We start from the raw sequence: 13,655 nt of genomic DNA on the forward strand, positions 1-13,655 counted from the left end.
TAAGTGAGTAATAAGTAATAAGTAAGTAAATAAATAAGTAATTAAGTAAATAAGTAAGTAATAAGTAAAAAGTAATAAGTAAGATGGGTGGGATTCTTAAAAAAAAAAATGGCTGAAGAAAGGCTGGTAATAGAGAAGGCATAATGTACTCAATCCCATAACCAGTCAAAGGGAAGGGACTCGAGTGCTTACCCCAGCCTATCAAGATGAAGCCCCACAGGTATTTGGTGTCAGAAAAGAAAGACACAAAGATTAAGTTATGCAGGTAGAGCCCTTCCACCAGGATCCAGTAATAGTTTGTAGCCAAGAAATAAATAAACATCACGACAGCGATCTTGCACCCCACCTGTTATGAATGAACCAGAAGTGCATTGAATTAGGACAATTTCTTGTGCCAGATGCTGCCCTGAGACCCCTAAAATAAATAATTCTTCCACTTACTTTCTGATAATTAAAAATGTCTTAATTCATGAGAACACTTAGGATGTTGAAAAGATCAGAATCAAGTTGCCATAACATAGGACTTTGCAGACTACAGACTTAATTCTGCTTTTAAAATAACATTTTTTCTTTTAGTGGTTACCAAATTTCATAATTTTCTTTCTTTTTATAAAAAATAACATAATCATCATGAAAAAGCAGAAGGATAAAAAATGAGGAAATATATTAGTATTCGTCATGTTTCTATGACAAATTTGTTTCATTCTGGGCTTTTCATGTGACTACTCCAGCAAAATAAATTGCACCAAATGTTAACGATTGAAAACAGTAAACATTTCACGTCTGAGGGTTGATATAAGGGCTGACAGTTCTGCTGAGCTGAGGTGGGCTCAGTTATCCTTCGTCAGACTTCCTCAGTTTGCTTCATCCAGTAACCTGACACTTGACTACACAATACTGGGAAAACCAGATCACAGGCTAGGCCCCTATCAAACAGACACAAAGTCAAAAGGGAAACAGAGCTACAGATGGTCATTCCCTGGGACTGTGGAGAGAATCAATCTACTATAATTAAATGCTACATGCCAAATGTGATCATCCCCACCCCCACCCTTACCCTCACCCCCACCCCCATGATCAAATTTACTGAACTACTGTGTGACTCTAAACTCTAAGACTGGGACAGTTAAAAGTCACATGCTTTGGAATTTTATGCTGTGTCAAGATTTCAAGAGTAGAATAAGGGAACTGAATATGGTAGCCTTTTAAATCCCAGGCTTCTATTTTTGCTTATGAGATTTTTACTTTTGAAAGTAACCATGACAGCTACCATGACCCATGAATCAAATTCCATTACATTCATGCACTTTGTAGGATTTTTTTGGAGTTCAAAAGAGTGGTTTAGACATGAAAAAACTGTAAATGTTTGTTTGTGAGTGTGTGTGTATGTAATATACTCTATCTAATCTAATTAATTTAAAGAAGAAGCAAAATAACCCCAAACAATAAATGTTTGGTGGAATGATATAATATTTATTTATAAAAACTCTGTAGTGAGAGAAACTGAGAACACGTACATACTGAGATTTGTCCATAGATGGTCCTCCGATGAAGTTCTGAAGGTCACCCTGCATCACCAGAGACTGCAGCGCCTCTACTCCCAGGTGAGCTTGTGCTACTCTGTCCTTGACAAAGATGCTCATGGCTCTCAGCATGAAGGACACAAACAAATGCAAATGGATATAGTTCCTAGTGCAATGCAATCGCCTATACAGAAAAAACATTAATTATTTAGGTTGGATAGAATTAGAACAGAAGAAGAAAATACACCAGATGAGCTCAAACACACACACACACACACACACACACACACACACACACACAAAGGAAATCATGGTAAACTCAAAAGTGAAAAGTCATTATTAGGTTTCTAACAAAAATGGTTTGGATTGAGCCTGGCATCCCCCAACACCAAAAACAAAGGAAAGAAAAAAAGAAAAAGAAAAGAAAAAATAGCTTGATTCTGAAATCAAAATGTAACTTTGTGAGTATTTATTTCAAGTATATTCTGACCTACCATCATTGGAATCCAATTTTTGCTGTGCTAAACTATCATAGTATGTTATACTACAGTGTTAATAAAATGCTAGAGTGTTCTCTCTCTCTCTCTCTCTCTCTCTCTCTCTCTCTCTGTCTGTCTGTCTCATGACACTCTCCTCTTAACTTGGATTTCATCAGGAAGAGTCTATATATATATATATATATATATATATATATATATATATATATATATATGCTCACAACTGATTGTGTATATGTAGACTCACAGCCAACTGTGCATATAGTAGTATAACCATCCTATACATGCTGGTCTCTGGTATAGTTCAACTTTGTTGCTCACAATTTTGTATCAATTTAAATTATATAGAATTTTGTTGGTCACAAATGTAAAGATGTTTTCTGGGCTGATATCAAGTAATTCAGAACATACCTTCATACAATAGTATCAAAATAATTTGGGAAAATGAGTTACTCCACCATGAATGAATATTTTTGTTAAATTACATGCAGCGCCAACCACTTGGCAAACCAATAGATCAAGATAAGGATTTATTATCATAAAGGCTTCACACACTTAATGCTTTCAGATTTGAGAAACTGTGAAAATTAGCTGTCAAAGACAATTAGCAATAGGTTTGCCTAAAATTCTTACACTAGCTAAAATGAGAAGTTGGAGTGGGGATCTTGTTCACTTGGTGGACTGCTTGCCTGGCATTCATGAAGTCCTAGATTCAATCCCTAGGACCATATAAACCAGGTATAGCATTTAGCCTACAACCCCAGCACAGTGTAAGTGGAAGGATGCAGGATCAGCATCAGATCATCATTAGCCACACAGTGAATTTGAGGCCAGCCTGGACTACATGAGACTTTATCTCAAAGAACAAATTCCTATAGGAAAAAGTTAGAGGCCACAGCTTGTGTACATTGGATGTGTTCTACAGATGGACATTACAACACTCCTTCTGGGAGATGACAAAGGCAACCACTCACCTGAAGTAGCCAATAATGAGAATGGCTACAGCCAAGGAGCCAAAAGAGATGGAGTAGCCAACAGTATACAGGATGTAGAGGTTTTCAAAGAACTCTTGCTATAGGGGAAGAGACAGTCAACATATGTAAAAGAAAATGGTTGAAAACAATTACATCATATTTAGAATATTATGTCTGGTTCTCTTTAGCTTTTATGGGCTGTAATTTACATACAATAAAAGGGACAAATCTAAGAGAAGCTACTTGACATGTTTTGACACATCAAGTTCATTCAAACCCCTTGCTAGTAAAAAACGACACCCACTGTACACCCACACACAACCGCAATTTCGATTTCTGTCACTACAAATTGCCTTTCTCTTTTCACACGCTTCATATTCTTTCAGAGTATTCTTAGGCTTAAATATTAAAAATATATGCTCTGTTGTCAACAAACTGAATTGCATAATCTTCAATACTGTTACATGTTTTTATGCTTCGTTTCCTTTTAATTTTTTATTTAAAATGGTAGAATCACAGAAAATGAAAAATATAGTAAAAGACAATTTATGTACCTTCCATCCATTATCCTTTAATGTTATATCTAAGATTATCATAATTAAGATATAAACCAAGAACTCAACACAGTTGCAATATACTAAGTGATATCACGTGTGATATTATCACACATGAATATTCTTTTACATTTTTTTCAACTTTTTATTGATTCTTTGTGAGCTTCTCATCCTGTACCCCAGTCTCACTCATCTCCCTGTCCACTTGCATCTGCCCTCTGACCTTGCAACTTCTCCCTCAAAAGAGCTAAAAACAAACAAACAAACAAAAAATCAAAACAAAAACAAACATCTCATCATGAAAGTTGTACTATGTCACAGTGTGTCCAACAGTATATCCTTCTGTCCACACATCTTCACTTGCAAATGTTCATTGCAATGAGTCATTGGTCTGGTTTGAGGCCTCTGGCTTCTGACAACCCATCAGTATTAGACCCTCACTGAGACTCCTCCTGGGTATCCTGTGGTTGCCCTGTGTCACAGAGATCCCGCAGCTTTAGATCTGCTGGATCTACCCTTTACACAGAAAGATTTTTATGACTAACACTGAAATTAAGACACAGATAACATCCATTAGTGCAAAGGTTCTGCTCATTTGTGGCCATATCTACCCTCCTCCTCACCAGCATCCAAACACTAGACAATTACAAATCGGTTTCCCATCATACAATTTTGTCTTCTGTGGTATTATGTAAACCAAATGAGACTTTAAAAGACTAACTGCAGAGTCCTTGAGGAACATTCAAGTTGTTACGATCATCACTAATTTGATTTTCTTTCTTATTGCTGAGTAATATCCATGGGATGTTCATAGCATATGTATGTCATTTTATTCAGGTAAGCTTCTCATTAATATTATACAGTTGAACAATATTTTAAAAGATGAAATCAACTGAATAAAATTCTCGCAAACCAAATCCAAGAACACATCAAAAAATCATTCACCAAAATGAAGTAGGCTTAATCCCAGGGATGCAGGGAACCTCTAGAAAGTCCCAGATACCAGAGATATGATAGGTTCCCAGGACCCAATGGGGATGACCTTAGCCAAAATGCCCAACAGTAGAGAGACAAAACCTGAATAGACAACCTCCAGTCAATAGACATGGCCCTCATTTGAGGCATGGGGCCACCCACCCATATTCAAAATCTTGACCCAGAATTGTTCCTGTCTAAAGGAAATGCAGGAACAAAAAATGGAGCAGAGACTGACGGATGGGCCATCCAGAGACTTGGGATCCATCCCATGCACAGGCACCAAGGCCTGTTACTATTACTGGTGCCATGTTGTGCTTGCAGATAAGAGCCTATCATCGCTGTCCTCTGAGAAACTCTACCAGCAGCTGACTGAGAGAGATGTAGTTGCTTACAGCCAATTATTGCACTTAGGTCAGGGACCCCAATGGAAGAGTTAGAGGAAGAACTGAAGGAGCTAAAGGGGATGGCAACGCTATAGGGAGATCAACAATATCAACTAACCTGGATGCCTCAGAGCTCCCAGAGGCTAAGCCACCAACCAAAGAGCATACATGGGCTGGTCTGTGGCCCATGTATTTTATTATTTTAATACTTTCATAATATTCTCAATGTTTTTTTAGGTATCACATTATCAACTGAATGTAGAAACTGTACCCCCTGAATGGAAAAAATGCAAATTTTCAATAATCTTGTTTCCTAATTAGGCCATCAACATTATAACTTTCTAAATTCACATTTGGCATTTCACATACCTTGGCCTTTTATTCATTCAGTTTGAACTTTACCATGAGTCATATAACTTTTGACTATTGTAGCTATTTGTGGTCCTTTGTAATGCTATACAAATTTTAGAATAGTTTCATCCATTTTTGTAAAAAGATAAGTCACTGAACATTTCATAGGGACTGGTTAAATCTGTAGATCAATTTGGTTATTATGAACATTTTAATAATATTAATTCATCTAATCCATGAATATTGACTATCTTTCTACCTATTTGTAACTTCACTTTCTTTCATTAATGTTTTATAGTTTCAATGTACAGTTCTTAAACTCCCCTGAGTAATTTATCTCTAATTATTTCATGTCACATGGTAAATGGAAATGAGATTATTTTCTTCTTGTTCTTTTTGGGTAATGTATCAATGTATGTAAACCCTCAATTAATGTGAAGATTTTTTTTTTTTTTGCCTAAAATATTACTGAATTCATTCAAGAGCTCTAGTAGTTTTCTTCTTTGGATTCTGGGATTTTTCTATAAGATTATATCATCTGCAATTATAAGGAAACTTACTTCTTTTCCAATGTATGTGCCTTTTACTATCTCTTCCTTTCTTTCTCTGCTAGAATGTCCAGAGTTGAAAATAAGTGGAAGACATCAGAGACCGCCCTCATATTGTTTCTGTATCTCAGGGCTTTCCTCACCTGCTGCTGTGAGACACTCTTTGGCTAGCCACCGTCTTGCTTCATATAAAAACCTTTCTCAGCTCCTTTGTCAGGCAGCAATCTTGTGCTCAAGGAGCCCTGTATGTGTGGCCAGAGAGTGTTTTTTTCCTGTGTCCTGCTTGCTACACAGTCATCATACACCTAATGAGAGTCTCATGTGACCCAAGGGACCTTCTCATTTCCTGTGCTCTGTCCCTATGACTTCAAATAACTTACACCCTTTATCTGTGTCAGCTCTGTGTGTATCTGGAGAGACTTCTCTTCACATCGGTCACTGCCCCAGCCTTTGGAAAGTTTCAATGCTCCACATGGTATAGGCCCCCAAGGGCTTAGTCCTTGGAACTCTGAGCCTTTATGCTGGTTCTTGTCTGTTAAAAGTTGGTTTAAATGTTTTTATCCTTTCCTACTTTCTTTACTGTAACCTGCTTTCTTCCTCCAGCCACAGACCCAAGATAAATGGCCCCAGGGGTCTCTTCCTTCTCTTAACAAAAAGAATTACCCATTACTTGTTCTGACGAATTTCTACAAACTATTGATTTGGAGTACAATTTCAATTATTCATAATATACATTACAACAACTAACTGTTTGATGAATTTTTTAAACCAACTTCCCTATTAAAATCTTTATCATCAATCTTGGAAGTGAGATTATGACATCTAAGAGTATGGCCCTTTGAGATTTTGTTTCTCTCTCTACTTTTTAAATTTTAATTAAAATATAGTTACACCATTTACTCCCTTCCTCTCCCGCCTCATGTTCCTCCCACTTCCCCCTGAAATTCATGGCTCACACTTTTTTAACCATTGTTGTTACATATACATATAAGTGAAGTGAATAAGTGTGTGTGTGTGTGTGTGTGTGTGTGTGTATGCACACAACCTGCTGACTTCATTCAATGCTGTCGCCTGTATGTATGTTTCTATGGCCATCTGGTAACCATCTGTTCTTTTTGGGTAATGTATCAATGTATGTAAACCCTCAATTAATGTGAAGATTTTTTTTTTTTTTTGCCTAAAATATAACCATCTGGTATCAGATTGTCAGTCATCCCTGAGGAAGATTACTCCTCCCTCTCCCAGCAATTATTAATTGCTGTCTCTCTTTATCTCACAGTGGAGTCCCAGGAGATTTCCCCCATGTACACTGACATGTCAACTGGTGTTGGAATTGTTCCAGTCCTGTTTACTCAACCATGTTGTTCCCAAGTAAAACATCTACAACACAACTTCTGCACCTGAAGCTCAGAAAACATGGAAGAGGGGGACAGAAAGATTTTTAAGAGCAAGGAGACCAGGTAATCTGCTGTGAGACGGCACCTTCTGGTTATAACAGGGAGGCTAGATTCATAACAGCCCTTTGAGATGTTTAATATAAATTGCTAATTGTATTCTAAGTTGGATATAGCTATTAGACAAGAGATAGCTTCCATGATATTTTCTATAAAAAGCTACTGTTTAACACACCAGGCTCGAATGGGGTTAGCTAACCCATTCATGTGCTTATGGAGTCTTTCTTGCATTCTGTTTTTTCAAATAATTAAACTTAATTATTCTTTTGTTAATTAAATTTGTTCTTTAGCAATTTTATCATTAACTAATTAATTTACTTTACATCCCAATCCACAGCTTCCCCTCCTTCTCTTCCCAGTTCCTCCCTTGCCTCTCCCGTCCCCCATCCTTCCTCCCTTTCTCCTCATAGACAGGGAGGCCTCCCATGGAAATCAACCCACCTTGGCATATCAGGTTGCAGTAGGACTAGGTGCATCTTCTTCTATTAAGGCTAGACAAGGCAGCCCAGATAGCGGAAAGGGATCCAAAGGCAGAAAACAGAGTCAAAGGGCCTGAGGTCTGTCCCATGAATGCTCTCTGTTTCAGTGCCGGTGACCTACTATGAGCCCAGGTTAGTTGATTCTGTGGGTTTTCTTGGGGTATCCTTGATCTCTCTGGCTCCTTCAATCCTTCCTCTCCCTCTTCCACAACATTCCCCCAAGCTCTGCCTAATTTCATATGTGTAGTTTTTTTTGATATAATCTGAACCTAGAGCTCACCATTTTTGGCAACAGTGGATTGACCAGCAAGCACCAAGGATCTGTTTGTCTCCAATTCACAGCACTTGGGTTATAGACACATCCTGCTGCCCCCAGCTTTGCCATGGGTGCTGGAGATCCAAAGTATTTCGTCATGAACCAAGTCCTTTAGCCACTGAGCCGTCGTCCTAGACAAGTCCTCTGCATTTTTTAAATAACCGCTTAATGCTCACAAAATTCTTTACCTCTTAATAAACTCAAGTAATTTTCATATCAAATGGAATATACATCTGGAGACTATAGGATGGCTCTGTGTTTAAAGAATTTACAAGCACGTACAAGAACCAGAGTTTGGATCCCTAAAAGCCCTTGGTGAGTGAGCATTAAGTTTGAGCCTCAGTGAAGAAATTGGGTGAATGACTGGGGATGTATCTCAAAACCTACCTCAGGACGCAACATGCATAAGCACACAAGTACACACGAGTACGCACAAGCATGCATACATCACACACGCGCGCACACACACACACATACACACACACACACACACACACACACACATGAAAATGGGAGAAAATAGTATATATCTATTTTCCTTAAACATCCTTCAGTATTATATTTCTTAAAATGCACTGTAATCACAAAGAATGGTTGAAAGATTAGAGCTCTGTGTAAATAAAGCCATGTTGATGGCTGGCCATGTAAGGACAGTGAGAGATAGGCCTTTGTCACTGTTTCAACCACAGGACTTGTCAGGGTGATGGCTTTCTTCTTTCTCACTCAAGTGGTCGTATCATATTATTTTTAAAGCACCACCAGTTATCTGATTGATTGTTTTACCTTTAGTTATCAGTGATTGGAATTTCTTTTTTCCTGTCAAGGACTGAAATGATTTTTGTAGTATCTCATGTTAATCACCTCAGGGTCAGCATGGGGTGTCTTGTAAAATATGTAGCAATCTCACATTTCCTGTTTCAAACGCTTCAACCTGGAAGTGCAAAACTAAAGGTTGAGAATCACCAAAGTGTTCACTGGGGTGGTGACTCTCAGAGAAGAGAAGAAAGGAAGCTCTATTTGCACAGAGCTGACAAAGAATCCTTCATCTCAAAAACTTCCCTCTCCCGTGCTTCCTAACAGACCTTCTGTGTGACAGCCTGGTCTGTGATCTTGTACAGCAGCTTATGACAGCTTACGACAGTCATTCCCAGCTTCATGGGTATGTGTCACCACATACTTTTGCTCACCAGGTGTAAGTGATTGGAATTTATTGGTGACTTTTAAGCCACCAAATATAATGTTTTTCCATTAATACATGGTTGTTGTCCTAAACCACTCTAATAGGAAACTAAGACACTGCAGCTTGGCCCTCGACCCTGCCATCAGCAAACTGTCTCCCGGGCCCACACTGTTCCACTGATTCACAGTTGACTCACATCTGTGAAATGACAGCATTGTACTGGAAGGCCTGCAATGCTGACCCTTGCTCGGTATAATTGTACAACTCTGATTTGTCACTTAAAATGAAATCATCAGCGGCAATCTTCTGAATTGGAACACACTTCACTAAAATGAAAAGATCCTTCAGAATATAGTGAGGTGGGATTGGCCACTCGTAGTTAATTAAGAATGAATCATGAATCACATTGCTCACCACTTATTTGTGTATTATATACTATAACATGATACAGAATAACATAATATAACAAGGTAATATAATAAACAGTGTGTGTGTGTGTGTGCGCGCGCGCACGCTGCGCGTATGCACACACACATGTGTCTGAGTGTCAGATAACTCTAACATAAGGAAAACAGCAGAAAGGTTCAGGAGCACCTGAAAGGATTCTAGAGATTTTAACTTTCATGATCTTAAATAAAAAGGATTTTGTATATAATGGTTGACAAGCAAAAATTGTGTAAAAACATCATTCTGCTCTCCTTGGGGATTCACTAACATAGAAACATCATTACCTTTCCTATGTTGATATCAGGCTGTAGAAAGCAGTCTGAATAGTTAGCCCATGTTTTATTTGAGCCATAAATAAAATCCCACGTCCCATTGGGGGTACAGTGCCGGAAAGCAACTCCTGGAAAGACAAGAAAAACACCAAGATTGCAAGTTCCCCTCAAATCTGCTATTAAACATCAAAGACAAGAGTAAACGTCTGGTCGCGATCAATCATCTCAGAAAAGTGCAATACCTTTATGATTGAAGTCATAAATATATGGAGGGCATGGCACGGCTGACATTTTCCCTGCTGTTCCTCTAGGCCAACAAATGAGTCCATCCCATTCCGGGGAGCAATTGCCTTCTGATGAGAAAAGGAAATAAAGAAAGACAACAAAACAACATTGAATAAATGCTTTCAACACAGAAAACTTCAGCTTGGTTCCAGGGCAAAGTGTAAAACAGACCGGCAACTTTGGAGACTAAACCAGAAGAGATGAGATGCAAATGTCCCCTCAAAATTACCTCCTTGGTCTCCATGTGGGCACATTAGCAGGAGTCTTTGGTCTGCTAAAGTCAAGTATCTACATCATTCCAGTATACTCACTATAAAGGTGATGACAACTAAGGTGTAAGAAACATTGGGAGTCACTGTGAACAGCTGTGGCATATTGCTTCCAACCGTCCAGGTAGTAGCTACAATTTTATCTGAGGTTGTTTAAAAAAACCCGCTGTTGAAGAACTCCGTACGCAAAAGTGATTCAAAACATATGTTTTTACCAATAAGTATTAGTCTCGTGTTCACCTGACACATAATGGTCCTAGATCTACACTTCTCAAGATGAATTACAATCTCATCATTCTTACAACCTCCCAGTCCGTCACTCCCCTAGGTAGAGTTACTGGATGAGTATTCAGCGAGCCACTCTTACTGTATATTCCCTCTTCCCACTGCTCCTCCAGCTCTTCCTCCCCTGTTTTCCTTCTCTTGCTCCTTTTCCTTTTCCCCCTCCTCCAGCTCTTCTTCTCCTCCTCCTGGGGGACAACTTTCTATAGTCCTCCCCACCACTGCCCTTGTGCTTCCTATGATTAGCTGTGTAAAGTGTGGGAATACAGTATGTTAGGATACAGTCAAAGACTGGATAGAGAAGACCTGCCTGTGTTCAGCTCCCTCTCGGACACAGGAAGTTCCTGCAACATTTTATGTGTTCTCTATATTGTACATCACAAGGCAAGAAGCTTTCCAGGGTGGTTTAACTGTCTGAAAACTGGTAAGTCTGCAGTAGAGTCTATACACTCCAGAATGTTCCTAAGCATAAGCCTCAAGTCACAGACTCATGAATCCTTGGCTTATCTTATCCTTTCTGCCTGTTTAGCAGGTAAAGCTTCTTCCTGTTTCCTGTTACATGCTTCAGTATTTTATCATGCCTGATTCAAACACTTGGTACCAATGATGCACTCGCATCTACTCTTATCAATTTGCCCCCCATCCCCCCATTCCCCCCAGCTCACTAAGTCACCGTCTATTTCCTGGACATTTCTGAAGACAATAAGGATCTTTTTTCCCCCAGGATGTGTCACGGGCATGTCCAGATTCAGCACAGTTTGCTCATCTGGGGTTTCAACATTGTTTCTCCTCATTACCTCGATATTCCTTTCCTGACCTCTTCCAGACTCTTTCTTAAATGTCAGCTTCTGAGTAAACATTCCCAAACTAAAATTGCACCCCAAACCACCCCTCCCCTGTCTCCTGCTGTCATTCTTCCACAGTTCTCAATACCTCATAATGTTATATGGGTCTTATTTTTCTATTGTTTTCCTAAGTCACAGAGTTGAAGAAACCCAAGGGAGGGTGGAGCTCTTTTGTCTGTTTCGTGCACTAGGTGTGCTCCTGGCACAGCCCCTGACACTTAGTGGGGTTTAACAAATGCTCGTCTTCGTCGGCAATGCTGTGCTCGTCAGGGCTCCTTTCCTTTGGTCATATACTGAACTACCAAGAAGAAAGCTTGTCAGCCACATCACACCCCCACATCCCCAGCAGAGACACTTGCTGTGAAGGCCACATTCATTTTCCATGACAAATTTTGCAGTTTTAAACAAGGTCTGAACCCTGGCTCAGCAGAGCCTTTGCTTATGAACTCACAAGGGCAAAACCAAGAGCTGACAAGCCGTGCTCTCTTCTGGAGGCTCAGAAGGTATGCATATTTGCTTGCTCGTTTCAATAGTTGACAGAGTTAAGTTCATCCACTGGAAAAATGATTTCTTTCTGGCTGTTAGCAGTGGGCTTGCCCAGCCTCAGAAAGCAGGTGACATCACTGTCTTCTGACCTCCTTTCTTCCTCTTCACAGTCAACAGTGTAGACTGTGATCCTTCTTGCGTCTTGAATCTCTCTCAGTTCTCCTTTTCTTACAACTCAACTGACCTCCTCAATTCTGCAAGGACCAGATGATTATAGTATACTAACCTAGATAATCCAGAATAACTTCCACATTTTAATGTACATAAGCTTAATTCCCCCTACAATGTCCCTTTGACTATGCAGCATAACATGCATGGCCATACCACCAGCTGCTAGCAGTGGATACTTTAGGGGCTCTGTTATGCTGCTATCACAGGTACTAGCTAACACTCATCATGTCTAGTTGTTTAGTTTGAAACTCAGCCCAAAAGAAATTCATGCAAACACCGACATCCCCGATAATAATCCAACATCACCCTGGAATAACTTCTCAGGGTTTGCTTGTCTCATAAAAACAAACATTTGATCTGCTTTGTGTCTTGCTGAAGGGATAAGAAAAGAAAACGTCTTCATTCACCCACACTGTTCTCAAAGAAGAGAACATATTCCTGGAAACAGCCTCACTTCCCTCACAATCATAGCCTGACTTCACACACCACCGGCAACTCAGGAATTCATCCCACTGCCTCTTGCTTCTGCTGCCACTGCATCTGTCTCTCTTCTTACAGCATCTGCTTTTGCTCTTGTTGTTGTTGCTGTTGCTACTGCTGCTTCTCCTGTTGATGCTGCTGCTGCTGCTGCTGCTGCTGCTGCTGCTGATGATGATGATGATGATGATGATGATGATGATGATGATGATGATGATTTTAGCATTGCTAGATGGGGTAGTGGTCCTTTGATTTTCTTGTTGCTCACAGTGACTAATGACTCACTCTCCCATCAGTTTCTTTTACAATGTGTTAGAATTCCATGACTTCCTGCCCATTTGTTTTGTTGTTAGTAAGGCATGTGTCTTTTCAAAGCTGGACCATTGTTAAAGTTTGGATCTTAAATGCCCCACAAAGCTCCATGGGCTTAGTCATAGCTGTGTGATTGAGAAGCGATGGAAACTTCAGTGTGAGGTCCAGTGGTGCACCTTCTGGTGACTGGGAACATGCCCTGGAAGGGATAATATGACCAGGGTTCCTTCATTCCTCTTTCTAGAAGTTGAGCAGTATTGCTTTACAATGTGCTTGTGCCCTGTTAACCTGCTATGAGCCCAAAGCAACAGAGGCAACAAGTAGTAGAATAAAACTATGACTGTGAGCCAAAATAATCCTTTTTTTTTCTGTATAAGCTTATTTAGCCTGATTATTTGTTATTGTTTCAGAAGGCTAACACTGCTATCCCATCAATATGTACCTAATATGCACTTCACAACGAACACAAGCTGGACCTGGAAGCATCGTCTTGTTTTCCTGTCTGGAAAATG

General features: G+C 39.5%; 2 protein-coding genes across 2 annotated transcripts in view; one reads left to right on the forward strand and one right to left on the reverse strand.

Annotated features, from left to right (window-relative positions):
* LOC117705391 (gamma-crystallin D) overlaps positions 1-13,655 on the forward strand; it is a 763,352-nt gene that overhangs the window by 495,868 nt on the left and 253,829 nt on the right. The window lies entirely within an intron of this gene.
* Pth2r (parathyroid hormone 2 receptor) overlaps positions 1-13,655 on the reverse strand; it is a 68,938-nt gene that overhangs the window by 35,230 nt on the left and 20,053 nt on the right. The window contains exons 3-7 of the mRNA XM_034498005.2: positions 10,199-10,309; positions 9,969-10,084; positions 2,995-3,092; positions 1,518-1,707; positions 193-346 (exon numbers count right to left, since the gene is read on the reverse strand). Of these exons, the coding sequence (XP_034353896.1) occupies positions 193-346; positions 1,518-1,707; positions 2,995-3,092; positions 9,969-10,084; positions 10,199-10,309 (669 nt within the window). The remainder of the gene's footprint in view (positions 1-192; positions 347-1,517; positions 1,708-2,994; positions 3,093-9,968; positions 10,085-10,198; positions 10,310-13,655) is intronic.

Source organism: Arvicanthis niloticus, chromosome 3 (genome assembly GCF_011762505.2).
Source record: "Arvicanthis niloticus isolate mArvNil1 chromosome 3, mArvNil1.pat.X, whole genome shotgun sequence".
NCBI classification, from domain to species: Eukaryota; Metazoa; Chordata; class Mammalia; order Rodentia; family Muridae; genus Arvicanthis; species Arvicanthis niloticus.